The sequence below is a fragment of the Culex quinquefasciatus genome, chromosome 1 (assembly GCF_015732765.1).
Source record: "Culex quinquefasciatus strain JHB chromosome 1, VPISU_Cqui_1.0_pri_paternal, whole genome shotgun sequence".
Taxonomy (NCBI): Eukaryota; Metazoa; Arthropoda; class Insecta; order Diptera; family Culicidae; genus Culex; species Culex quinquefasciatus.
The window spans coordinates 95983758-96006307 of NC_051861.1; the positions used below are offsets into that span (position 1 = coordinate 95983758).

Genomic DNA, 22550 nt, shown 5'->3' on the forward strand with positions numbered 1-22550 from the left:
AAAAACGTTAAATGATTAGCGACACGTCCAAAATGAGCGCTCCGTGAGCGAAATATGAGCGCGAGCGCGAGCGTGGAGCAAACGCGAGCTGAAAAAATCGGAGCAAACGTGAGCGCGGGCAAACGTGAGCTAGCTCGCGCAGCGCTCCTCCTCACGAATGAGCGAAAAGTGAGCGCTCATGAGCGCGTGAGCGCGTGAGGAACGCAACACTGAAAAGATCAAAGCAGGCCGCGAGGCATACTTTTAAAGTGGTTTGTATCTGCAAAGGAATTTGTATTAACAAAAGGATCAAACATAAAAGGCGATACTAATTAATACTTCCCTGCGACCTTGGAGGTCTCTCGGTTAGATATCTAGCCGTGGACACCAAGCTTGGTAGCAATCCTCGTCAGTCGGTGTGGTATTGATCACAGCTGGTGTTATCCTGCGGTTGCGTAGCAAGTCAGATGCTCGCTCATTTAGTTTGAAACGAAAAAAACAAAATAGATCACAAGATTCTGATAGTGAGTTTCAACTCAGCTGTAAAGTTTAATATCATATTTAATATAAATAATTATAATAATATTTTCACTTCATGATTCTTTATAGACACTTTATTTATTTTGCTTTCACTATCACTTTCACTATTTCTTCGGGTCGTCTAATTTTCATCGTGTTCCCGTACTTGGATAATTCCGCATAACTAATCACTGCTGGTTATTAGTGTCATGTCGAACATGTTACAAGCTAACACAACAGTGACACAGAAACAGAACTTCACAAGCACGGGAATTTCCGCACGACCTCCTGAATTAATACCGAGCTTTAACTATTTTCATACTACTATTACCTAAAATGTCCAAAGCAGCTCAGTAAAACTCACTGGGAGCGTTCCACAATTTAGCCCCATCCGGGGGGAGCTTCTCCCTTTGTACCCTCGTGTTTGTTTCCTTTCAACCGTAGTCTAGGTAGTCCAACAATGTTCAGTACAAGTTTGAATCGAAAGCAATTGCTTCAACAGCTGAACGGATCAAACTGAACGAGTACAGCATACGGTGTGGTTTACAACATATCAAATACAGCAAACACAACACTAAGGCTATACATATGGACTGGCGGGATGGAAGCACGTGGACACCTCCCCCCATTTTCAAAATTTGTATTTTATTTATCACATTTTATCTTATTTTATTATAACAAAACAAAAACACATCTTGGCAAAGCCAGTTGGATCACACTAACACAACAAAATAAATTAAAAAAAAAACACCAATAAATCTCTTGCGTTGTCGCATTATTAAGTCAACGCTTGCAGTTCCTCAGTCACTGGTCACTGGTCACTGGCCACCGGATGTTCCTTCGAGGCATCTTTGGACACTGTGTTCTCTCAAAGCTTTGTCCGAATTCGGTTCACTGCGGACTGGACTCTCCAGAAATCGATTTTCTGAGAAAAATGATATAGAAAAAGTTTTTAGCGTAAGCATTATTTTTTAATAATCAATATGCTTACCATGATCAACACCGATTCTTCATGAAGTTTAATATTAAAATCTTTATTTTAACAAATTAAAACTCTTGGGGCTCGGGACGAGCTCCGAAGTGCCGTTCTCCTTCTCGCCATCTTGCTGAATGAATTTCCGAAAAAATAAGACACTTGACTTTCAAATTCAAAACATAAAATTTTAACGTGGTTTCCACTTCACTATCAAACCCACTCAGAAAATAATCTGGTAAATTTGAGTGTCTGGCGCTGGCGGACGTTTGTCGTGCAGTTCAGACACACTTGGCACACTTATCCTAGACAAGTTTTGCGTAACGCCAGATGAATCTGGCGAAAATCGGGCGAAAGTTCTGTCAGCTGTCTGGCACAAAAATCAACCGGTTCAATCGGTTGAACCGTGCACGACCGGTTTGTGTCATATTCGCCAGAAATCATGGCAGAAATCTGGGGTAAATCTGGGGGAAATTCTGCCAGATGGTTGGCGCAAGCCCCCAGACGAACGCCAGAATTGTGTCCGCCATTTCCGACCGGGAAGGAAAAGACTGATGGGACCAATCCAAGAGAAAATCACTTGACTCCAACGTGAACACCACGCGAAAAGAGAATGAAATGGTTTTCGCTAGCAATCAGCTGTTTTCCAATGATTATCACATCTATATGACCTGAAAATAATGTTAGGGTCAAAGGAAAAGCATATGAATTTATCGTGTAGGTTTTTGAAGTAGCTCACGTGAAAAAGCATTTGAATTTGCTATGTTGGTTTCTTTCAGTGTAGTGACCAATTGTATCCATTTGAATGCAACGTCACAACGTTATGTTCACGCAACATCTATATTTGTTGCATCGCCTGTTTTCAAACGTTCGCGTGATAAAAAGATTTTTCAATCAAAATAAGATAGTTTTTAGACGCAATGTTTACCACCTTTGTCAGTGACGAGATTCGGTTTATGTTGGTGATTGAAAAAGATAGCGAAACAAACGCAATAAGTTTTAAGACTGAAAGCGGCCTCATTGATTGGGATAAAGTGAGACAGTTCTTCAAAGCTGACATCGGTAACTTAACATCAAATTTAAATTGAGCAATTTTTAACGAAAGACTACCTTTTTCAGTGTTTCACAACGAACCTCTATCGTACCAGTATTGTGCAGCATTAAATCCCAAATTTCATCAATTTCTAAGGAGTTTCAGCACTACCACCCCACCAAACCATCTCCAATGGACCAACCGGCTAGGTCTGCTGAACAACGTTCTCTCCCAGCGCTCCTGCACCCTAACAAACCTCCTCGTACTGACCTCGATCGTCGAGTACTCGCTGGGCAATTTATTCCTCACGAAAACGGGTGGAATCACCCCTCCCCACCTTCTCCGGGACCTTCTTATGACCGATGCGCTGGCGACCCTGCTGGGCGAAACGACGATCTTTTTGCTGCGCGTGCTGCTGGGTTCTCCGAATGGGATCAATTTGCGGAACTTGGTGTGGCATGGCTTTCCCAGCGAGGGGGAGGTGAGCGAGTTGTATCGGAATTTTTTGGTGGAGATGCTGAACTCGATTGGGGGGAGGTTGGAGGAGTTGGGATTTGTTGTGGAGTTTAGAAGTTGCTTGCAGGACTCGAAATTGCTGGTAAGGAAGATGAACTTGGCTCGATTTGATGTGGCTTTGCTTGAGGAAGCAGTGACGAGTTCGAGTGAGCTGCAAGAGATTCAAAGGGCTGGTTGGCTTCGTAGCATTTCTCTGTACAAAGAGGAGCAGTTTTACTACTGCGTCTGCATGGTTTTACCTCAACTTGAAATGTTTTTACGAGTTCTGTACGGAAGACTTTACGATAGAGATTTCCGCGCCAAAATCGACGAATACTACATAATTATGGACACCATATTCGAGGAGTTTGAGACGGTAACGGAAGCTCGAAATCGAATGCATGACTACTTTCGAATAGATTTGCTCGAGGCAATGTACGACTTACTATCGGCAATAAGAGGACCTAGGCTGAGGGATAAACTAAGCCATGGAGAACTGCAGTCTGCGGATATTGACGAACAAGTCGCAAATGGCGTTCTGCGGCTCTCGTACGTGATACTAACCAATGATTCTAGCTTCGAATATAAGAGCTGCTTCCACCACAACGCAATTTTGGAGCAATCGATTCGAGAGTGCGAGTTTGAATTTGAAAAATTCAACGACCATCCATTTTTAGTTCAAGATGGCAAACTTGTAGAGAATGTGCCGTTTCTGCCGCAGGCAGATTTCATCGACAGAATTCCGATATTTTACCGACCAGCCAAAGAGGAAGAAGTCATTGGATACCTTCAACGAATAACCTGCAAGTTACGACAGTCCACCTCAAATTTAAAAGAATCTTTAACTTTTCGATTAGGCGCGTTGGCAAGTCGCGAACTTCGTTCACGGGCAAGAAAATCGCTCGAAACGATGTTGCAAATGTTTCCGGCGATACAGCAAGGCTTGCGCCACGTGCTGGCCATCGTAAGGTGGACGTTTCACTGCCTTATGCTCGCTGACGAGTTGCGCGACGCCGATAAACTCGTAAAGTAAGGCTTTCTCAACTTTTCCATTGGTTTTTAAACATTGTTCGCGCGTGCACATTTACAGTTCATACATTTTTTTGTTTGTATTATTCGCAGGTTTTTGAAGTTTATTCTAAAATATGTGGAAAATGCTGCTAATAATCTTAACATCAAGAGCAACGCCTGGCAGCCGCTGTACGAGACGACCCGGCGCGAACTATACGATAAAACTAGGCAAAACCTTACGCTACTGTTGTGCTGAGAGAGGTTTCCGGAGCAGAAGTGTTTTATCTTTCTTTTTGTGTAAAACTTGTTGCTTTTGTAATGATTGTTGGCCTCGAAAATAAATAGCACGCGATGAGAAAGCTGCGTTTTAAGCAAAAAAAACTTGTCCACGACGGTAAGAACTGTGTGTTTGAAAATTTCGTCCTATAATCTTGTACACAATTTGTTTTTGTAGTTATTGAAAAAAAAAATCTTAACTAAAATTACTAAGACTGAAAAATGGATGCCACCTCCTTCTCTTAATTTGTTATGTTTGTACAAATCAATGATTCCCTACTATGTTTATAATATTAATCGTAAACTTGGAACGACGTTCTTGTTTTTTCTTCTGTATATAAATACCAAAGTTAGATCGAGTGAAACTTACTTGCAAAACAGAGTGTGTGGGTGTGTGTTTGTTGGGGGGGGGGGACTGGGGGAGGAAACGATAAACTCCCCCGGCTTAGTCCGTTTTCAGCCGCTTTGGAGCGCTGTCCGAGCCCTGGGAGTTGGAGTCCTCTGAAAATGGCATGTTCGACACGAACTCGGTCGCGCCCTGGGAGTCGCTGACGAGGGAGAAGCCTGCAACAAAAGAGAGTAATTTTTAGCAGCGATTTCAGTGAATGAGGATACATGGGGCGGATGGGGACAGCTATTTTTGCCTTGTTCTGTTTTTTTTTACGGTTTCGACTGGAACCGTCACAGCATAGAACTTTTAACAAGATAAGTACGGAGATCGGAAGGAACGCGATTAAGTAAAGTTTTTTATTATTTTAGTGATTCCCCAAGAAAAGTTGACAGTTCGGTTTGAACGCGTTGGACACCACGCGCTTCAAAGATTGAAGAATCTAAACATTTTCACTAAGAATTCACAGGATTAAAAAAAAATACAAAAGCGTAAATCCGAAAGACAAAAATGACAAAATTCTAAGACTTTTTAAGTCGAAATTTCGAATTCAAAATTATTAAATTTTTAATTTTCAAATTTAAAAATCTCTCAAAATCTCAAATTTTTGATTTCCTTAATGCTTAAATTTCTAATTTCAAATATATTTTAATTTCTCATTTCAAATAACTTTTGATTCTAAAATTTTTAAATTTTGAAAACATTCAAATTTCTGATTACGAACTGTTTTTTTTCCAAATTTCTTGATTTTGAAATTTATAATTTTTCACTAAGATTTTTTTTTAATTTAGACCGTTGAAAATATTTTTAACAAATTGTAGTTTATGTTTTCGTTGGTTAATTTACGACTCGTGCTGAAAAAATCAAGTTTTGCCACGATTTGCTTACAATATTTTTTGCAGTTTCGAAAAACGCTTCTTAAATGAAATTTTATGTGAAACATTTATGTGTTTAGTAAATTCACCGTTTAAAACAAAACAAAAAATATTGAAAAATATTACTTTTCGATACTAGTGTTGAAAAGTTCAACTTTTCAGCACCCATTTCAGTGCTGAAAAGTAGAACTTTTCAGCCCCTGGTAGTGAAAAGTATTAATTTTCCATTCCAAGGACAGGAAAAGTTGACAGTTTTAAAGCGGATTTGAAAAAAAAATCAAAAAAGTTCAAAATTTTAATGAAAATTAAAGTTTAATCAACCGAAAACCAGTTAAATTGCATTTTTCTGCGCTTATAATTATATTTAGCATGTTTAGAAATTTCCTTCAGTACATTGATATTTTGAAAACAAAGGATTGGAAAGCAATTGAACGCGTGTAAAATAGGGACCTACATATATAGGCTCTCTAGTGTAAAATGCCTTTTTTGCAATTCCGTCGTGACTTACTTTTCCTCTCATTCTTGAACGACGAAATAGCCTACTTTTCTGAGCATAAGCATGAGCATGGTTGACTGCCAATGAGCTGCTACTCCGTTATTGACGGATCAGCTGAAGTTACACAATGAACCAACATATGAGTAGTGGGAGCTAATCATCCTCACTGTATAACCCCTGAGCTATGAGTTTCTGATCGGACGAATAAATTTTCTTATTTACCGCGACCTTCAAGACTCAGGTAAGTTCTGTGGCGGGTGTTTCGTGGGTTTTGATTCGAAGTTGAATATTTTGTTTTGGTATTTTAGGTAACATCAATGGCTGTTGGTTCCGCCGGCGGCCCTCCTCAGCATCCTCCAGAAGGATCCGGAGAATAGCATCGGTGAGGACAGTTCCGAGCAGCGGTCGAAGGGGTTTAAGTTTGAATGACGCGGTCATGTCGAAGGTGTTGGCCATCCGGCAGAACATGCCGAATCACCAGCAAGAGACGATTAAACCGGAGGCATCGGAAACCAACAGGACGACGAACAGCGGAGGAACAGTGGGGCGACCACGAACAAGATCGGAGAAAACATCTCCTCGAAGCAAAAATGAAATGAAGTTCAACGTTCGACCAACCCTACAGCCGGTAATAACAAAGTTTTCGGTGCTCCACAATTTTTCCGAAAATTACGTCGTAAATTCGAAGTGATTGTCCGCGAACATCTCCCCCGGGATGCCTAAACCCGGCCGGGGACGCGGGAACTCGAGTGTGGCCTCGAGACAGTCCCGAAGCACTTCAACTGGCCGAGTGAAAAAAGGTGCCAAGACGAACAACGCCGCCATCCTAACCTCACCAGCGGGCCAAGATGGAATCAACTCTAATCTGCTCCATGCCAACACCAACATCCGGCCAATTGTACCGGTACGTAGCCCCGTTCGTACGAGAGGCATGTTGAGCAAAAGTGACCAGAAGAACCAGGTTCCCTCCGGCAGTAATTCTGGAACGCAGCAGCAGCAGCAATCCAAAACTGTAAACATCCCTACGAGAAACACGTACACTCCGCTCAGTGACGAAGAACAAGAGGGAGATGACAATGACGACATCAGCATCAGCAGCGTTGATGACGGTGACGACGACGACGACGACGGCTCAACAAGCAAGTCGAAGAAACGGAGCGGCGCTACTACTACGGCGGCGAAGGAAAAAAGACCTCCGCCGATATTCGTCATCGACACAATAGCCGACAGCGTGGACGAGCTATTGGAAGGGCAAGAATACAGCTTGAAGATTGGTAAGACTGCAGTGCAGGTCATTACTTTGAGCAAGAAGAATTTCGATAAAGTGCAAATGGTCCTGAAATTGCACAATGTGAAATTTTATACGTTTGACCTTGCTCAAAATGTTCCTGTAAAAATCGTTTTGCAAGGCTATCAAGATCGATCAATTGAAGATCTGACCCAACACCTTGCTGACGTTGGTGTGCATCCGCGAGACATCAAAGTGCTCGCGTACGACTTCGGTTACAGGTACTCATGTGTTGTACCTGTTGTACTTTGATCGTGGTGCTGTAAAATTCAGGACCTCCGACGGAACAAGACTCTGGACGGATTCTGGGTTACCTGGAGATTCTACTCCAAGAATCCGGCAGATACAGCACAATGTCATCGTTGCCAGCGCTTTGGCCACGGTTCTCGCCACTGTAACCTGCCACCAAAGTGTGAAGTGCGGTGAAGAACACTTTACCGAGAGGTGTACTTTGCCCCGCAAGACGAGCCTGGGCGATAACGACAACGCTCAAAAACATAAGTCCCTTGTGAAGTGCGCCAACTGCCAAGGTAACCACACGGCAAACTATCGTGGGTGTGCCGCAAGGAAAAACTACATCGAGGAGCAAGAGAAAAAGAAGCAGAAATCTGCTGCATCGAAGCAACCTCTGCAGCCTACGAGAGCTACGCCTGTACCTAAACCAACGGTTCCACCAGGGTGGGGCCGCTCGTACGCAAGTGTGACTGCTGCTGGGAGTGGCACTGCCGCAGAACAAGATGCCGTCACCGGCGAAAATCTATTCACCTTGCCAGAGTTCTTCTCCTGGCTGGTGAGATGATGACCCGCTTTCGAACCTGCCGGAACAAGGCGGAACAATTCCTGGCTCTTAGCGAGCTAATGATGAAATACATCTACCACCCGTGAGCTGCATTCGACGTCAAAAGACATCAATCACCTGTGATCTAGTTTTTAAGTTTTCCTTTTTCTATCCCCCTTTCTATAACAATTCTAGTAGGTTTTTTTTTGTTGAAATTTTTCCTGCTCTGGATTAATCCCTTTTGCTAGTTCTAATAGTATCACTAAGTGTAAATTTTGAATTCATAGCTGAAAGGAACTCCAAAACTCTATTTAGGTATATAAGAAAAACAAATTGTTTATTGATAACTGAATGAATAAAAACTGAATTGAATTGAAATGAAGTTCAAAAATAAAACACATTTAAAATTTAAATAAACTTTTGTTTTCATTCAATTAAAAATCAGAAAAAATGGTATAAAAAACAATGTATGTTAATATGATCTCCATGAGCATTGCCATATATTCTGTACACAATTCCATCTATGAATGTCATACGATAACTCAATGGAAATCTTAATTGACGGCTTTGTCAAATTTCCCCTCCCAGTCATAAGAAAATCTTATGAAATCCGAATAAAATCCTGATGTCGAAAGGTCATAAGACGTTCTTATGGATTTTGCCAGTACTTTTTTCTGAGTGTACTAGGGTGTGTGTCATAGAGGTGGGCAAACAAAGAGCGAGCCGCTCAAAGAGCCGGTTCACTAATAAGAGCGAACGAACCATGGCTCACAAAAAAAGAACCGCGGTTCTTTTTCAAAATCCGGTCTTTTGAAAAAACCGTTTCAAGATAGAATGATTTTTAAACTTGTTATAAATATAATTTATCGAATTTCTAACAAACTGCATCACAAAATTTGTTTTTAGAATTGAAGATGCCATTCTCAATTGCAAAATAATTGCTTATAAAAATTAATCCCAAAATAGCATAGCTGCCAAACACCACTTTAAAGTTTTCAAACTTATTTTTAGTTTCTTACTTTTCTTTGAAATTCCAAAAGTAAATGATTTCCTAAACAAAATGAAAAAGCATTTCTTTATATAATTGATCGTACATTAAAGTATTATCCGAACACAAATTTGAGCATTTAAAATTGCTTGTAAAATATTACCAAAAATCTACAAAATAGCTGAGAGATTATAGAAAAAAATCTCTTGCCTTATTTAACTTCACTGTTTATAGGCTTCATCGATTAAATCAGAATTCAGAAAAGAGCATGAGAGACCACCCATGGTTGTCCTTCTCCGTTGCTGAACAGGACCATAATATCCCATCAGCACAACCGGTCACACGCTTCAACGATCAAATGATGTTTCCCTTATCAACAGCATGCATGAATGCGCTGAAAAGATACAACATCACGATCATCAAAACTAGAGCCGGTGCGAATAGGACACAGTCGTTGGCCACCAACGGCGCCCGCCATGTCAGTTTGTAGATCTCGAGGGAATGGGACGGGAATGTTAGTTAGCACAGGCTGCTACCAAGGGTGGGTTCTATACGATATCCACACCCCCGCGTGTGCCGGAAAACTACTTCTACTTGGGATTTTGTTAGTGGGTAAGGGTAATGGCCAGGATTCAACATAGAGGATGATGATGCGACCCAATAATCAATAAATTTTGTTTAATGATGTAATGTATTATGCATTCTCAAGGCAAACAGTCGGAGTATGCGGATGAGACTATTCCCGGTTATTTGGTGTTGAGTTTAGCATAAATGATTTAATCTTAGACAGCCGGCTGTGGAAAGATAAAACCAACTAAAATTCGAAATCGCGAAACCGCCCGGATCGAAATACACGCACAATCGGGGGGACAACAAAGACGGAAACGGCAACGAAAATCCTGCGCGAGGACCGCGACGCACACCGTTCAAATTCTCCAACTCAACTGTCAAACATCCCGAAACCGCCCGGATCGAAATACACACACAATCGGGGGGACAACAAAGACGGAAACGGCAACGAAAATCCTGCGCGAGGACCGCGACGCACACCGTTCAAATTCTCCAACGCAACTGTCCATTAAATCAGAATTCAGAAAAGAGTTCGCAAAATCACACAATTCTTAAAAATAACCTTTTTATCAAATGTTTGAAAAAGAGCGAAAGAGCCGTTCAAAAGAGCGACTCTTTTTAGTGAGCGAACGAAAATGAGCGGCTCCTAAAAAAGAGCGGTTTTGCCCGTCTTAGATAGTTTATTTCTGCTACGGTCTGGCCTAGATCGAAAATGTCAACATTGCATAGCTGGATTTCACCAAACATAGCAGAATAAATTGAAATTTTGATATTAAAAAAAAAATTGCAGGGGGTGACATAAATTTTGGAAAATATATTTATGTAAGAGTGTAATTATATTTTTATACAGAGTGTGCAACATAATCGTGCGAAAGGGTTTTCCTGGAATTATCATTCAGTTTTTAATAAAATTAAAACAATGGCCTGCATGAACCAGATGCTACTCACTCAGATTCTTAAACTAAATGTCATGAGTTTGAATCCAGAGTGGGAGGTTTCTGAGCGCAACATGTAGGTATTTTGAGGAGCAGTCTAAAAAATGGTGCTCTTTTAAATTGATTTAAAATTGTTCTCATAGTTTTGTTATCTTTACAGTTTTATATTAAAGTCAAATTTAATGTGTGAAATTGTTCTAATAGGATAGATAGATTTTAGAACCACATAATTGTGTTGTACAATATAATCAAATATGGATAAACCATAAGCTTAAAGTTAATTTGGAAGCTTCAAATGTACCTTAATTTACAGATGGGTTCAATGGCCATTTTAAATGATTTTTTAAAAGCGGTTTATTTACGTTAGTAATTTGTATTATCAACAAAATAACTTTTCCGAAAATCGACACCGCGTTCAAATAATGCCAATACTCACAGGTGTTGGAGTCCTCGGTTGTGAGGGCAAAGTTCGAGTTGGAGTTCGAATCGGTGCCGCCCGGTTTCCGGCTGTTTTCCTTATTTTCGCTGCTATTGCTGTTACTGTTGCTGTTGACGGTGGCCGCGTTCGGGACCGTGGCCGCTCCTCCCCCGCTCGTACCGTTCGTCGTCACACCCCCGCCATGGCCGAGCACCTGCTGGCCCTTTTTGTTTTCCTTGCTGGAGATCGGTACCCATTTGTAGATCTTCATGGACGTTTCGCCGATTGTGACCCACTTTTTCTCCCAGCGCCGGACGCGGTCCATCGAGAGCATAAACTTCTTCACATCGTCCTTTTTGCTGGCCCGGGTTTCGGCCCTCACGCTGCGGGACATGGTCGGTGGAGAAATTCAAAACCGTGATGGCTTCCGTGGCGAAAATCGATAGCGGCAGCGGGTCCCGAAACACACGAGGACAGGTTCCAGCCCCGAGATTCACACGCCCGAAACAAACACACCGAAATTCCACAGATCAACCCGGAACAGTTGCACCGACACCGATTTTAACGCTGTTATTTTGTTTATTTTCCTCTGCTCGGCCAGAAAATGCACTCTGCGAAAATGGACTCCGTTCCGTGTCGAGTCGAGGCGTCTGTCAATTTTACAATCGCTGCGCGGACAGCGCTGCCAGGGTGGTTGCGCGTGTTGGCAAAAAATCTGCAGTAAGGCTGTCTGCAGAATGATTTCGAATGTCTGTGCGACTACCGCCGAGGGGGCTTTCGATTTTCACAGAAGTAGACTTCACACATGCAGGGGTTTATTTGGGATTTTTTTTCTGGATTCCAAGTCGGCGTAAAACGCGTAAACCTAATTAGCTCTAGCATTTGAGGACGCCCTATCCACGCATTGGTCAAGACACGAAATCAGAAAAGGTGCTTATTTTGCATGTCGAAAAGTAAATCAAGGCTAAATCGACCCTCCTGGATCCGATATTGCTGGATATTTTCACCGATTCTCAAATGGAACAGAGATATTCAAGATGGCGCCCAATATGGCGACTGGCTACGAAAAACATGAAAAAAAGCAAATACAAATAAAAAATATAAAAATTGAAATTACAAGCCATAGTTTTAACATTTGAATGAAAAAAGTGCATACATAAATTTTAATTCACAATTCCGTATTTCTTTTAGTTTCTTTGATAGTTTTTGAGTTCCTTTCAGCTATGATTTGTACTACCGTAAACTGGGGTCAATCGGGACACATGGGGCGAATTGGGACAGCAGTTCTAACCATGTTGGAGCACAATATTTAGATTTTTCTTGTTGGTTGTTTAGAACAGACTCAGGCCAACAAAATGTGTTCATCCGTTACCAAATTTAAGTGATCTAAAAACTGCTGTCCCTATTCAGTATGTAGTCCCGATTCACCCCAGATTACGGTATAGTTCATTTTGATGTAATTGCATATTCAAGAGAAGGAAAAATAAATATACTTCCAAATTTGCTGAGAAATTAACAAGCCATGGTTTTAAAAATTTGAATGAAAAAAGTGTTTTATGAGCAGGGCATACCCCTTTGTATGGGAAGTTGTTTGGACCTCACCAATCTGCCTGAAATTTTCAGGGGTTGTTTGTACATAGCATCTGGCCAAAATATGAGCACTCTAGGTCAACGGGAAGTGGGGCAAATCGGGACAGTTTGAAGGTTCAAAAACTACAAAAAATTTAAAAAGGCTATAACCACAGACAAACAGACGTGAATCTTAGTTGATTTTTTCAAAAAATCCATCGTCCCCACAAGAAAATTCAAAATTGGGCTGCACACTAGCGCGATCTGCAGTCCTGTTGCGGAAACCTCATCGTTTCAATAAACCACTATGAGAGTGTACCCTCTTCCCCTTATCCGATTAAGCGTGTACAAAAGAAAATTGACGTTTGTACACGGGGTTGGGCACTTCTTTCATACGTAGCGCATATGGAGCGCATTTCTTATATATCGTAAATATTGGTAAATATCTCGGTAAATATGGATGCACGCGTGGATGTACGGATCAGCAAAAGTCAATGTGAGATTTATTTCAGTGTTGTTAATGTGACGTTTCTCCACAAACATTTCGGGCGCGTTTTGTCACCTTTGCACAAATAACTTCAAAGCTGATAATCGCCATCGTGTGTTTCAACGATTTTCAACGAAACAACTAGAAACGACAATTTTTCTCGAAAAAAAACCCGTCAACTAGCGTGTGAGTTTCGGACTGATAGCAGGCGTATAAAGTGACCAGCGCTCAGAGCAGGGCAGCTTCCAACCACCCAAATAAACCTGCGGACAAGTATCTGAACAACTTCCGGATCGTCGAGGCAGCGGGCTGATTTGGACCAGTTGACGAGTTGCGGAACTAGTGGGCTAATTCCAGGCACCTTCCGGATTATTGCACGAAATCAGCAGCCAGAACTTTGGATAACATCCAGATCTTTTGGCCGACGAGTTGAACCAGAAACTCGGGAAAACTACCGGATCGCTGTGCCAGCGGTCTGAGCTGGACGCCTAATGGACAGGTGCTGGAGCTCGACCAGAAGACGAGTTGCGGAAACAGGGCTGCGGCCAAATATCTGGGCAACTTCCGGATCGTTGATACAGCGACCTGAGCCGGACCAGCCGATGTGTTCTGGATCATCCAACGAAACCAGCAGCCAGGGCTCAGGATGACATCCGGATCGTTTTGGTGAGGCTGACGAGTTGCAAAACCAGCGAGGGTATCAAGGAATCAGCGGTCACGGCTGAAAAATGGCTGAAACAGATTCAGCTAGAGTCCGGGTGAGTTGTACTTCGTAAATTAATACGTTAAATTATTTTTTAATATTTATTTACTAGTACTTCAACAGGAGCTGTTCTAGGTGCGACTTAAAACAGTGATCGGGCTGGTTCCTCCCGATATCAGACTGAACAGACGGATGCTATCTGCAACGAACTGGCTGGGGGATTTCACCAATGAGGACATCGAAGAGCCACCAAAATCATTTCGCGAAATGGGACTGAAGGCCGAACCAGACGAGCGACGTAGGTTTATGGGAGATTACTGGACTGATCCGCACCGTACCGCATTCGGAATATCGTTTGAGAAGCTCAATGCATGTTACAACGTTTCGTACGGAACGGAGTCAGGTGAATCGGGTTCTGATAGTAACAGCTTAATCCCGTACGAATGGACATGGCCAAAAACTTTGTGAACTCAATGAGACTCTTTTCTAATGAATAAACGCAAAGGTTGTCCAACAACGTCACATGTTTATTGCCCACAAATGTACATAACTTCTTCGCTTAATCTTTTTATTCTTATTCTCAACCTCTTCCTTTTTTATCCATGTTGGCCTTCGGCCTCTTCTTCACCCTTCTTCAATCACACTTTTCTTCTTCTCCATATCTGCACCTGCAATGCAACCTCCTCAGCTGCACACGCACCGCGGCTTCCGGATCTATTCCGACCATTACGCGCCGTCGTTCAGCGGCCTCCAGCCGCCCGCGTTCCACCGATCTTGGTGTTGTTGTTGCACCTCGGCCCAGGAAGAAACAATCTTCCAAATCCCAAGCATCTTGATCCGGAACAGCTACAACATCTCGACACCGGAAAGCGCAATCACAACCTTCCGGCCGTTTCAGCACAGATAACGATGGTCTTCATCCCAAGGATATTTCATTTGTTGACACGCTTGTCCGCCCAGTCGTTCCGAGGTACTCACTGTCCGTCTTCGATTGTATCACCGATGCTAAGAAGTGTGATTATTCTGCAAGACAAGAAGATGTACTCAACTGCAATCAAAAGTTCAAAAGGCTCATCATCGTCGTCGCCGGGGCACGCAATCTGTTTGAGATAGAGTTGGCCCAAGTCGCCCACCACGAGCAGGAAACCACCCACATTTAACCGTCGCCGACGAAACCGTGTATTTATGGTGGATTTCCGATACGACGTCGTGGTCTCTTTATAGCAAGACTTCCTGCTCCTGCTCGGGTTGGACGATGACAACCATTAACATTTGCTGCGTTTCGGTGACGATCGAATCAAGACCTCTTCGTAATCGATTTCCAAATAGACCAATGTCAGGCGCTCGACTTGGCACGACACTTTGAATCAACGCACAAAAAAACTGACCTTTTTCTCCGTTCGTTGTTTTTTATGTTGGTTCCCGTGCCGCGGGATTAAATTAAATTTAACCATTAAATTTGTAACCAGCCAATGCTGTTTAATTTGGTTATGCAACTTGTTGGTAAACAAAACAGCTCGAAAAGTGCGCGCGTCTGCGATGACAGTTATAAGCTACAACACTGAAATAAAACGTATGATGAAATCTTAGACTGGTTGCAACGCGAAGTTTTATAATTGTTTCAAATTGCGAGCAGTTTCAAATTTTTAGAACTGGCGGAAATGAAACTAGAACACGGTGCTCGCAACGCGCTGATCTAAATGTTGTTTCAAAAAAATGCTTTTAATTGTGAGCGTATGATTATCAACACAGCATCATAGTGTGTGTGTAAGAATACGTGGATATCTCCATATATCTGATTTTTTTTTGAAACTGAGTTCTATTCCAGTTCCAAATCGTCTCACGTTTGAAACAAACTCGTCGAGCAGTTTTATTCCGGTTTCAAAATACTGCTCGAAAAATAAAACTGCAACTCCGCGTTGCGGGTGGTCTGTTTCAGTTCTATTTGAAAAATGAAACAGCTAGAACAAAGTAGAGCCGCGTTGCAACCAGTCTTACATGGACGACATGGACGTAAATATGGATGCGCATACGGATCAACATATGTCATATATAGAATATATTTTAAGTGACCACCTCGTGCGTTTGTATGTTGTTTATGTAATGAAACATTGTTATGTTCGAGGGTAAGTTTTTTTTTGAATCAGACAAATTATCGGGAAAAATGCTGCCAAAGTTCCACGCTGATAACCACGCGAAAGACAGGTATCGGTCGGAGTTAAATGAAAGAAGATGTTGTCTGCTTGCTGGTCGTAATCGAAAAGGGACGACTCGATCGTTCGGCTTTATTACTTCACCTCTGTTCACATTGTCATTTGTTTCCCTTAGTATTGGTGTGATCTCAAAAATAGTAGGGATGTTCACATCAGTTCTCCCTTCTTAGGAATGATTTTACATAATAAAATAAAGAACATAGTTTAGAATTCATTCATGTATCAGTTAATACAAATTTAGAGCGCGAAAACAATTCACTAGTTATAGTTAAATTCACTGTCCACTTTTGGATTCCTTATGCGTTTAGAACGCCGAAGACAAATCTCTGGCAAATCTGCCTCGGCGGCATCCCGCTTCCGTCTCCTCGCTCTTGGTTGAACCGGTTCCGGAAAACCTCGGAACGGGCCTTCACCGCATCCGGTGCCCCGCAATATCTCAAAATCTTCTCCCATCTCGAACTCCAGGTTGTCTTCAGCTTCGTTCGTCACCGGCTTCGCGAGCGGCATCATCAAATTTGGATGCTCGTGCCGGCGTTCACGTCGCGGTTTAAGGGAGCGTTCTTTTATTACGTAACGCGAAAAATCGGACTTTTAGACCCCCTCCCCCCCCCCTCGTAACAAAATTTCCATACAAATTTTAAAAAAATTGTATGGAGCGTAACACGGCCTCCGACCTCCCCTCCCCCCCCTACTGCGTTACGTAATAAAAGAACGCTCCCTAAGCTGTCCGCGCTGCGCGATTAGCACCGCGTTTCCAATTTGTATCTGGAAAATATTTTTAGAAAATTTCTTTAAGTACGTAGCCAAAATCCATTTATTTGGTAATTTAACGTCGTGATTTTTATACCAAATAGTATCTCCTGCAATCAGTTCATCCAACTCGTCATTCGACGATTTGTTGGATACTTTAGGTACTTGTACCTCATCACAAGGAGTTTGTTTACGAGCTAAATGATTTTTGTATTGACTTTTAGGATTTAATAAATCTAACATTATCTTTGGCTTATAAGAGAAAACTTTCTCTGAGGGAAATTGCCCTGAGCTCGTCGAAACGTTATTTCTAAAGTTAAATAAAAATAGATTAATCTGGTCTTCCAAATCAATGTTGTCCAACTCCGGATCTAACAAAAATTTCTTTAAAACGTCTTTAGTTGTTCTTACAAGTCTTTCCGCTTGGCCATTGCTCTGCGGGTTGTATGGAGGACTTTTCATCACCTTAATTCCTTGCCTTTCAAGAAAAGACACAAAGGAAAAAGAGTTAAATGGAGGACCATTGTCCGATACCAAAACGTCTGGCAGACCAAATCTTGCAAAATAAGCAACCAATTTCTTCAAGACCTTTGCACAATCCGTGCCTTGTTTCATCCATTCTACCTCAAGCCACTTGGTGTGTGAATCCACAATCAGAAGAAAAGTGTGGCGAGAAAAATAGAAGAAATCAATGTGAATTCGGCTAAAAGGCCTAGTAGTTGGCGTCCAATTAGACGTAGTTTGAACTTTTGGCACCACTGCCATACTACCACAAATATCGCATGTTGAAACATATTTTTCAATATCTTTGTTGATTCCAAACCAATAAACTTGTCTACGTGCCAATTGTTTCATTTTAACTATCCCTGCGTGATTGGCGTGTAAAAGTTTTAAAATCCCGCTTTGCATTCCACGTGGTATCACCACCCTGTCTTGGTACAATAAGCACCCTTCAACCTCTTCCAAATCATTCTGATTTGCAAATACGTCCATAAAGCGTTTGTCCACCTTTTCCGGCCAACCATCACGCAGATAGCTTAAAATTTGTTGTAAATAAACATCGTCAGTTGTCGCCTTGGCAACCAAAACAAAGTCTAATGGGAAATCTTTACTGAAGTTAATGCTCCTAACGAAATCTTGATCCAATTCGGCAGGCACCGACTGACTCAAAGGAAACCTCGAACAAAAATCCGCATTTCCCATTTTGGCAGACGGCCTGTACCTAAGCTCAAATTTATAAATGGAAAGTTCCAAAATATAACGTTGGAGTCTTGTGACGAATATTGAATTTTTGCCTTCTTTACCGAAAATTCCTAGCAACGGTTTGTGATCAGTGTAAGCAATGAACTCTTGTCCAAATAAATATTTATGAAATTTCTTGATGGTACAAACCAAAGCTAAAGCTTCCAAATGAAGAATAGGATACTTCTTTTGTGCGTCATCTAAACTAAAAGATGTAAAACAAATAGGCTTCTCAACCCCATCGATCACATGAGCAATTACTCCTCCTAGGCCATAGCCTGATGCGTCAGAAACAACTACTATTTCCTTATTAGGATCGTAAAATTCCAGAATATTTGCCGAAAGCAACATTTGTTTACTTTCGTGAAATGCTTTGTCGCAATCGCGATCCCAAATGAACCTCGTATTTTTCTTTAGCAAGTTATATAAAAAATGCAATTTTGCAGACATATTTGGCACAAATCTGTTATAGTAGTTTATTAATCCCAAATAGGATCTTAGTTCATTAACATTTGCAGGCACTTTTGCTCTCTGAACAGTCGAAATTTTGTCTGGGCAGGTCAATAAACCTTTGTCCGTAATAATATGCCCTAAATATTTCAATTCTGTAACAAAAAATTTGCATTTCTCCCAGTTTACCTTAATATTTGCCTTTGCAATCCTTTTCAAAACAATAATCAACTTTTCTCGACAATCATCAAGAGTTTTCCCTGCTATCAGAACATCATCTAAATAGCAAAACACATTGTCAATTCCACCCAAAATTTGATCCATAATGTGCTGGAAAATTGACGCACTAGGAGAAGCCCCCTGTGGTAAACGATGGTAGGTAAATAAACCCTTAATTGTATTGATAACCATGAATTTCTTGGACCTCTCCGATAACGCAAGTTGTGTGTATGCACCCTCAAGATCTAAAGAACAAAAAACTTTGCAATTCGCCAATTTAGCAAACAAATCACTAGCAACTGGCAAAGGGTATGCATTCGCCACTAACACTTTGTTAATAGATACTTTACAATCAATAACAAGTCTGATTTTATTGTCCTTTTTCATGACAACTATCACCGGAGATGCCCAATCACTGGCTTCAATGGGACTGATCACATTTTCCTTCTCTAATCTATCCAAATACGTTAAAACTTTCTCCCTTAACCTGTAGGGAACGTCATACGCTTTCTTAAATATGGGAATTTCACTTTTCAAGACCAACTCAGCCTCAAACCCCTTGATCGGAGTAGAAAAATCTTTCACAAAAACATCCGAAAAATCTCGTTTAATCCCTTTAATCAACTCATCACCCTTTGACGCACTCACACTGTTAATTTGTTCATCAATCGTCGCATTGTTAGAAAAGAATTGCCTCCATTGAGGGAAGAAAACATCCATCCAATTCCTGCCAAACAGCGGAATGAACTTGAAATCAGAATTTAATACAAGTAATTTCAACTTATGTTTGAAACCATTTAGTTTAACACAAACATCTGTCTCTCCCTCAATTTTGAGTTGATTTCCATTAACTACCAAAAGCTGTTTATCACATTTATTCAAAGGTTTGTCAAAAAGACTGAAATATTGGGTTTTTCCCATCACTGTTACCGTTGACCCACAATCAATCTCCATTTGGATGAAAACATTATCAATCATGACATTTGTCAAACAAGGTTCGCTTATTTTGTTAATGGACTCCACACACATACATTGTAAACTACCTGGATTCCACTCGGAGTAGCTTTCATCATCCGATGTCTCCGCCCTAGGAACATCCGTTGTCCTCATGCGCCCCATCAGATCTGACAACTCCTTTTCCGCACTAGTCCCTGGCTTCACGGCCTCGATGAAATTCACCGCATCTCGCCGCAGGTTTTTTTAGTGTGAAACACTTTCTTTTTATATGACCTAATTCCCCGCAGTAATCACATTCCATCTCTGAATAATCCCTCTTAGGCCAATTGTTGTAGTTGTTACGACCATTTAGTCTGTTATTGTTACTGTAGTTTGTGTTTCTTTGTGTGTTGTTACGGTTATCACCTTGGAATCGAACTGTACGTTGAGTGTTTTGTGAATTTTGTGTGCGATTGTGATTGTTGTTGTTGTTGTTGTAACCAGATCTGTTGTAGCCATTTCCCGATCTATTGAAACCGTTACCCTGTCTATTGACATTGTTTTGTGTGCGTGTGTGTTGTCTTTGATTGTAGGGATGGCCCAAACGCTCGTGAACTGGTCTTCTCACTTGGTTAATCATCTCCGGAGGAGGGTAGTTGTAGTTAGCGCACGAATTTTGATTGAAAAGCGAATGTACATTGCGTTTAGCAATGTTCCATGTAGTGATAAACTTGTCCAATTTTGCCAAATCCAACTTTTCCTCCTTCAGAAGATTTTCCTTCAACACAGCATCACTAAGTCCAACCAAAACTCTATCAATGATTGCAACTTCTTTGAAATTTTCAAACCCACAAAACTCAGCTTGAAGTTTGACCGCTTGCACAAACTCCTCAGCGGTTTCGTCCGGTTGTTGCGTTCTTTGACTGAACCGAAACCGTTGTACAAGGTCAGGCTCAACTAAATCAAGTTTAAGCTTGAGTTTTGCCACAATGGTAGCATAATCAGCTTTGTCTAATTCATCCTTCTTGAAGAGAAGTTTAAGTTGAGAATAGATAAACGGACCACAAAGGTTCATAAAATGTGATTTTTTAAGTTCACCCTCCACTTTGTTGGCCTTAAACGTGTATTCTAGCCTATCGGCCCAATCTCCAAAGACTGCGCCTTTGCGGTACTGCTCGATACTCGATGCCATGCTCATTTTGCCCTGAGTAAGTGCCCCAAAATTTGTATAAAATAATAAAACAAAGAGAAAACACAAAGTACGAAGACTAATTAGTCTTATGTTGCAGGGGTGAAAAAAAAACTGAATCACTCACCGTTTCTCCTGTTCCGGCCGTTGCCAGCTTATTTGGCCTACTTAACTCAAGGTCACGCCAAACAATGACTTCCAAGCACCTCCAACAGCGACGTCCTCGAGCTTCCGCTGGTAATCACTGTCTCGATCGTACAAAATGGCGTCGTACCACCGCACCAGACTACACAGCGCGTCCTCACAGATGACCAATCGAGCTCGTTGTCCTGTTGCGCCCAGATGCCGGCCAAAATCACGTAAAGCTAGCACGACTCGGACCAAGAACCGTTTAAACGCAACCACTAATCTATTAAATATAAGAATCACACTCTTAATTGATCGAAATTAAATCAAACGTGAAAAATAAAAGCAAGCGCACAGCCTTGCGCACAGTAGAATTCCACCCAAGAGCAAAAGAAACAAAGCACACTTTCTGTCGAACAAAGTTTAGTCGACTTCTTTTGTGATACGAACAAAAGAAATATTATTTGCCTCGAGACTTACGCGCACCGCCTGCTTTACCAATGTCGGACCAGCTCCAACAAAATGGCGTCGTCCTTTTGTTCCTCCGCAGCACACACCACCTTTCAACGCGAGAACCCCAGCCGGAACCGTAGAAAGTTCTACCGGAACAGCCTTCCGCCGGACGTTTTCCGCTATGTTAAACGATTATTACGTGCTGCACACCTTTTTTCCGGATTTCTGCCGGCCCACCGCACATCCACTCCAAATAGAGATAGAATTTTACTGCCAAGGCCACCACTAAGCAGACGAGCAGAAGGAAAAAAAAATTGTGCCGCACCAAAAACAAAATGTTCACTTTTGAGCCCGTCACTCAAACAAAAGAAAACACGTGTTTTCGCTCTGTCTCGAAAAATGGTTTTACCGGTTGTAGTTCGCCGTTTTCACTGCGTGTTTTAATTACCCGATTTTACCAAACTCCCGGACAGTAAGCAAAAACTTCCAATATCCCCGTCGCCACTGATAACCACGCGAAAGACAGGTATCGGTCGGAGTTAAATGAAAGAAGATGTTGTCTGCTTGCTGGTCGTAATCGAAAAGGGACGACTCGATCGTTCGGCTTTATTACTTCACCTCTGTTCACATTCACAGAAAAAAAAAATCGGGTAAATTTACATGATTTATGATGTACCAAAAGTGCACGTCATTAATGATGCTAATTTACATTAAATTCATTGTAAATTTAAATGCCATCCGACGTAAATTTGCCAAACAAACTTTGCTTTCAGACATGTAATTTTCCGATGAAATCGATGTAATTTTACCCAAACCTAAAATTTTTTTACTCCGTTGAATTTTGAATCTGATGTAAACTTCAAATGCTAGAAAAACTCAACGTTGATTGAATCAGTTCACTTTTGTTATATTTCTTATCAATTTAAACATTCATGTATAAAAATGCTTTTCATTGATTAGAAATTACGAAAGTAAATCATTCCAAACTACTGTGGGCTCATAGCATGAAAAGTAGTATCAGATTTAAAATTCAACGGAGTGATGATACGAAATAATACGAAAATCTAGAGTAAATACTGTTTCAAAAAGGACCGCACCATGGGTTTCCAATATTGATAGATTTTTTGAAAAAGTAAGCGAGAAATGATGGCTCACATAAATATGTAGATTGTGATTTTAGTTCTGCGGAAT

At 41.3% G+C, this 22550-nt stretch overlaps 3 protein-coding genes and 1 long non-coding RNA gene across 5 annotated transcripts; 1 reads left to right on the top strand and 3 right to left on the bottom strand.

Annotated features, from left to right (window-relative positions):
• Nucleotides 1-2329: 2329 nt before the first annotated feature.
• On the top strand, nt 2330-4369 carry LOC6037942 (endoplasmic reticulum membrane-associated RNA degradation protein). The gene is made up of 3 exons (XM_001847742.2): nt 2330-2533; nt 2591-4028; nt 4122-4369. The coding sequence occupies exons 1-3, from the start codon at nt 2392-2394 to the stop codon at nt 4264-4266; spliced, it is 1725 nt and encodes a 574-aa protein (XP_001847794.1). The 5' UTR covers nt 2330-2391; the 3' UTR covers nt 4267-4369.
• On the bottom strand, nt 4083-11698 carry LOC6037943 (B-cell CLL/lymphoma 7 protein family member B-A). The gene is made up of 2 exons (XM_038266964.1): nt 11041-11698; nt 4083-4850 (listed from the first exon to the last, which is right to left on the bottom strand). Exons 1-2 carry the CDS (start codon nt 11414-11416, stop codon nt 4732-4734), a joined length of 495 nt encoding a protein of 164 aa, XP_038122892.1. The 5' UTR covers nt 11417-11698; the 3' UTR covers nt 4083-4731.
• Nucleotides 11699-14287: 2589 nt separating this feature from the next.
• Nucleotides 14288-15329, bottom strand: LOC119765078. The gene is made up of 2 exons (XR_005276487.1): nt 15170-15329; nt 14288-14804 (listed from the first exon to the last, which is right to left on the bottom strand). It is a non-coding gene; the product is annotated as an uncharacterized LOC119765078 (long non-coding RNA).
• A 1378-nt stretch (nt 15330-16707) lies between these two features.
• Nucleotides 16708-21985, bottom strand: LOC119771156 (putative mediator of RNA polymerase II transcription subunit 29). Of its 2 annotated transcripts, XR_005279055.1 has the most exons (5): nt 21769-21985; nt 21387-21606; nt 20908-21189; nt 19699-20795; nt 16708-16759 (listed from the first exon to the last, which is right to left on the bottom strand). XR_005279055.1 is itself a non-coding variant. In XM_038266603.1 (4 exons), the coding sequence occupies exon 4, from the start codon at nt 20787-20789 to the stop codon at nt 19800-19802; it is 990 nt and encodes a 329-aa protein (XP_038122531.1). In that variant the 5' UTR covers nt 20790-20795; nt 20908-21189; nt 21387-21606; nt 21769-21985; the 3' UTR covers nt 16715-19799. The 2 variants fall into 2 exon arrangements, 1 of the variants encoding a protein (XP_038122531.1); XM_038266603.1 differs by having other exon boundaries at nt 16715-20795.
• Between the last annotated feature and the right edge of the window lie 565 nt (nt 21986-22550).

Bases quoted from the DNA above. Each gene is read 5' to 3' on its own strand.
- LOC6037942 (XM_001847742.2), top strand. From the start codon at position 2,392: ATGTTTACCACCTTTGTCAGTGACGAGATTCGGTTTATGTTGGTGATT. The intron at 2,534-2,590 runs GTAACTTAACAT...TACCTTTTTCAG, and splicing joins GTTCTTCAAAGCTGACATCG to TGTTTCACAACGAACCTCTA. The intron at 4,029-4,121 runs GTAAGGCTTTCT...TATTATTCGCAG, and splicing joins GACGCCGATAAACTCGTAAA to GTTTTTGAAGTTTATTCTAA.
- LOC6037943 (XM_038266964.1), bottom strand. From the start codon at position 11,416: ATGTCCCGCAGCGTGAGGGCCGAAACCCGGGCCAGCAAAAAGGACGAT. The intron at 4,851-11,040 runs GTGAGTATTGGC...CTTTTGTTGCAG, and splicing joins AACCGAGGACTCCAACACCT to GCTTCTCCCTCGTCAGCGAC.
- LOC119771156 (XM_038266603.1), bottom strand. From the start codon at position 20,789: ATGAGCATGGCATCGAGTATCGAGCAGTACCGCAAAGGCGCAGTCTTT.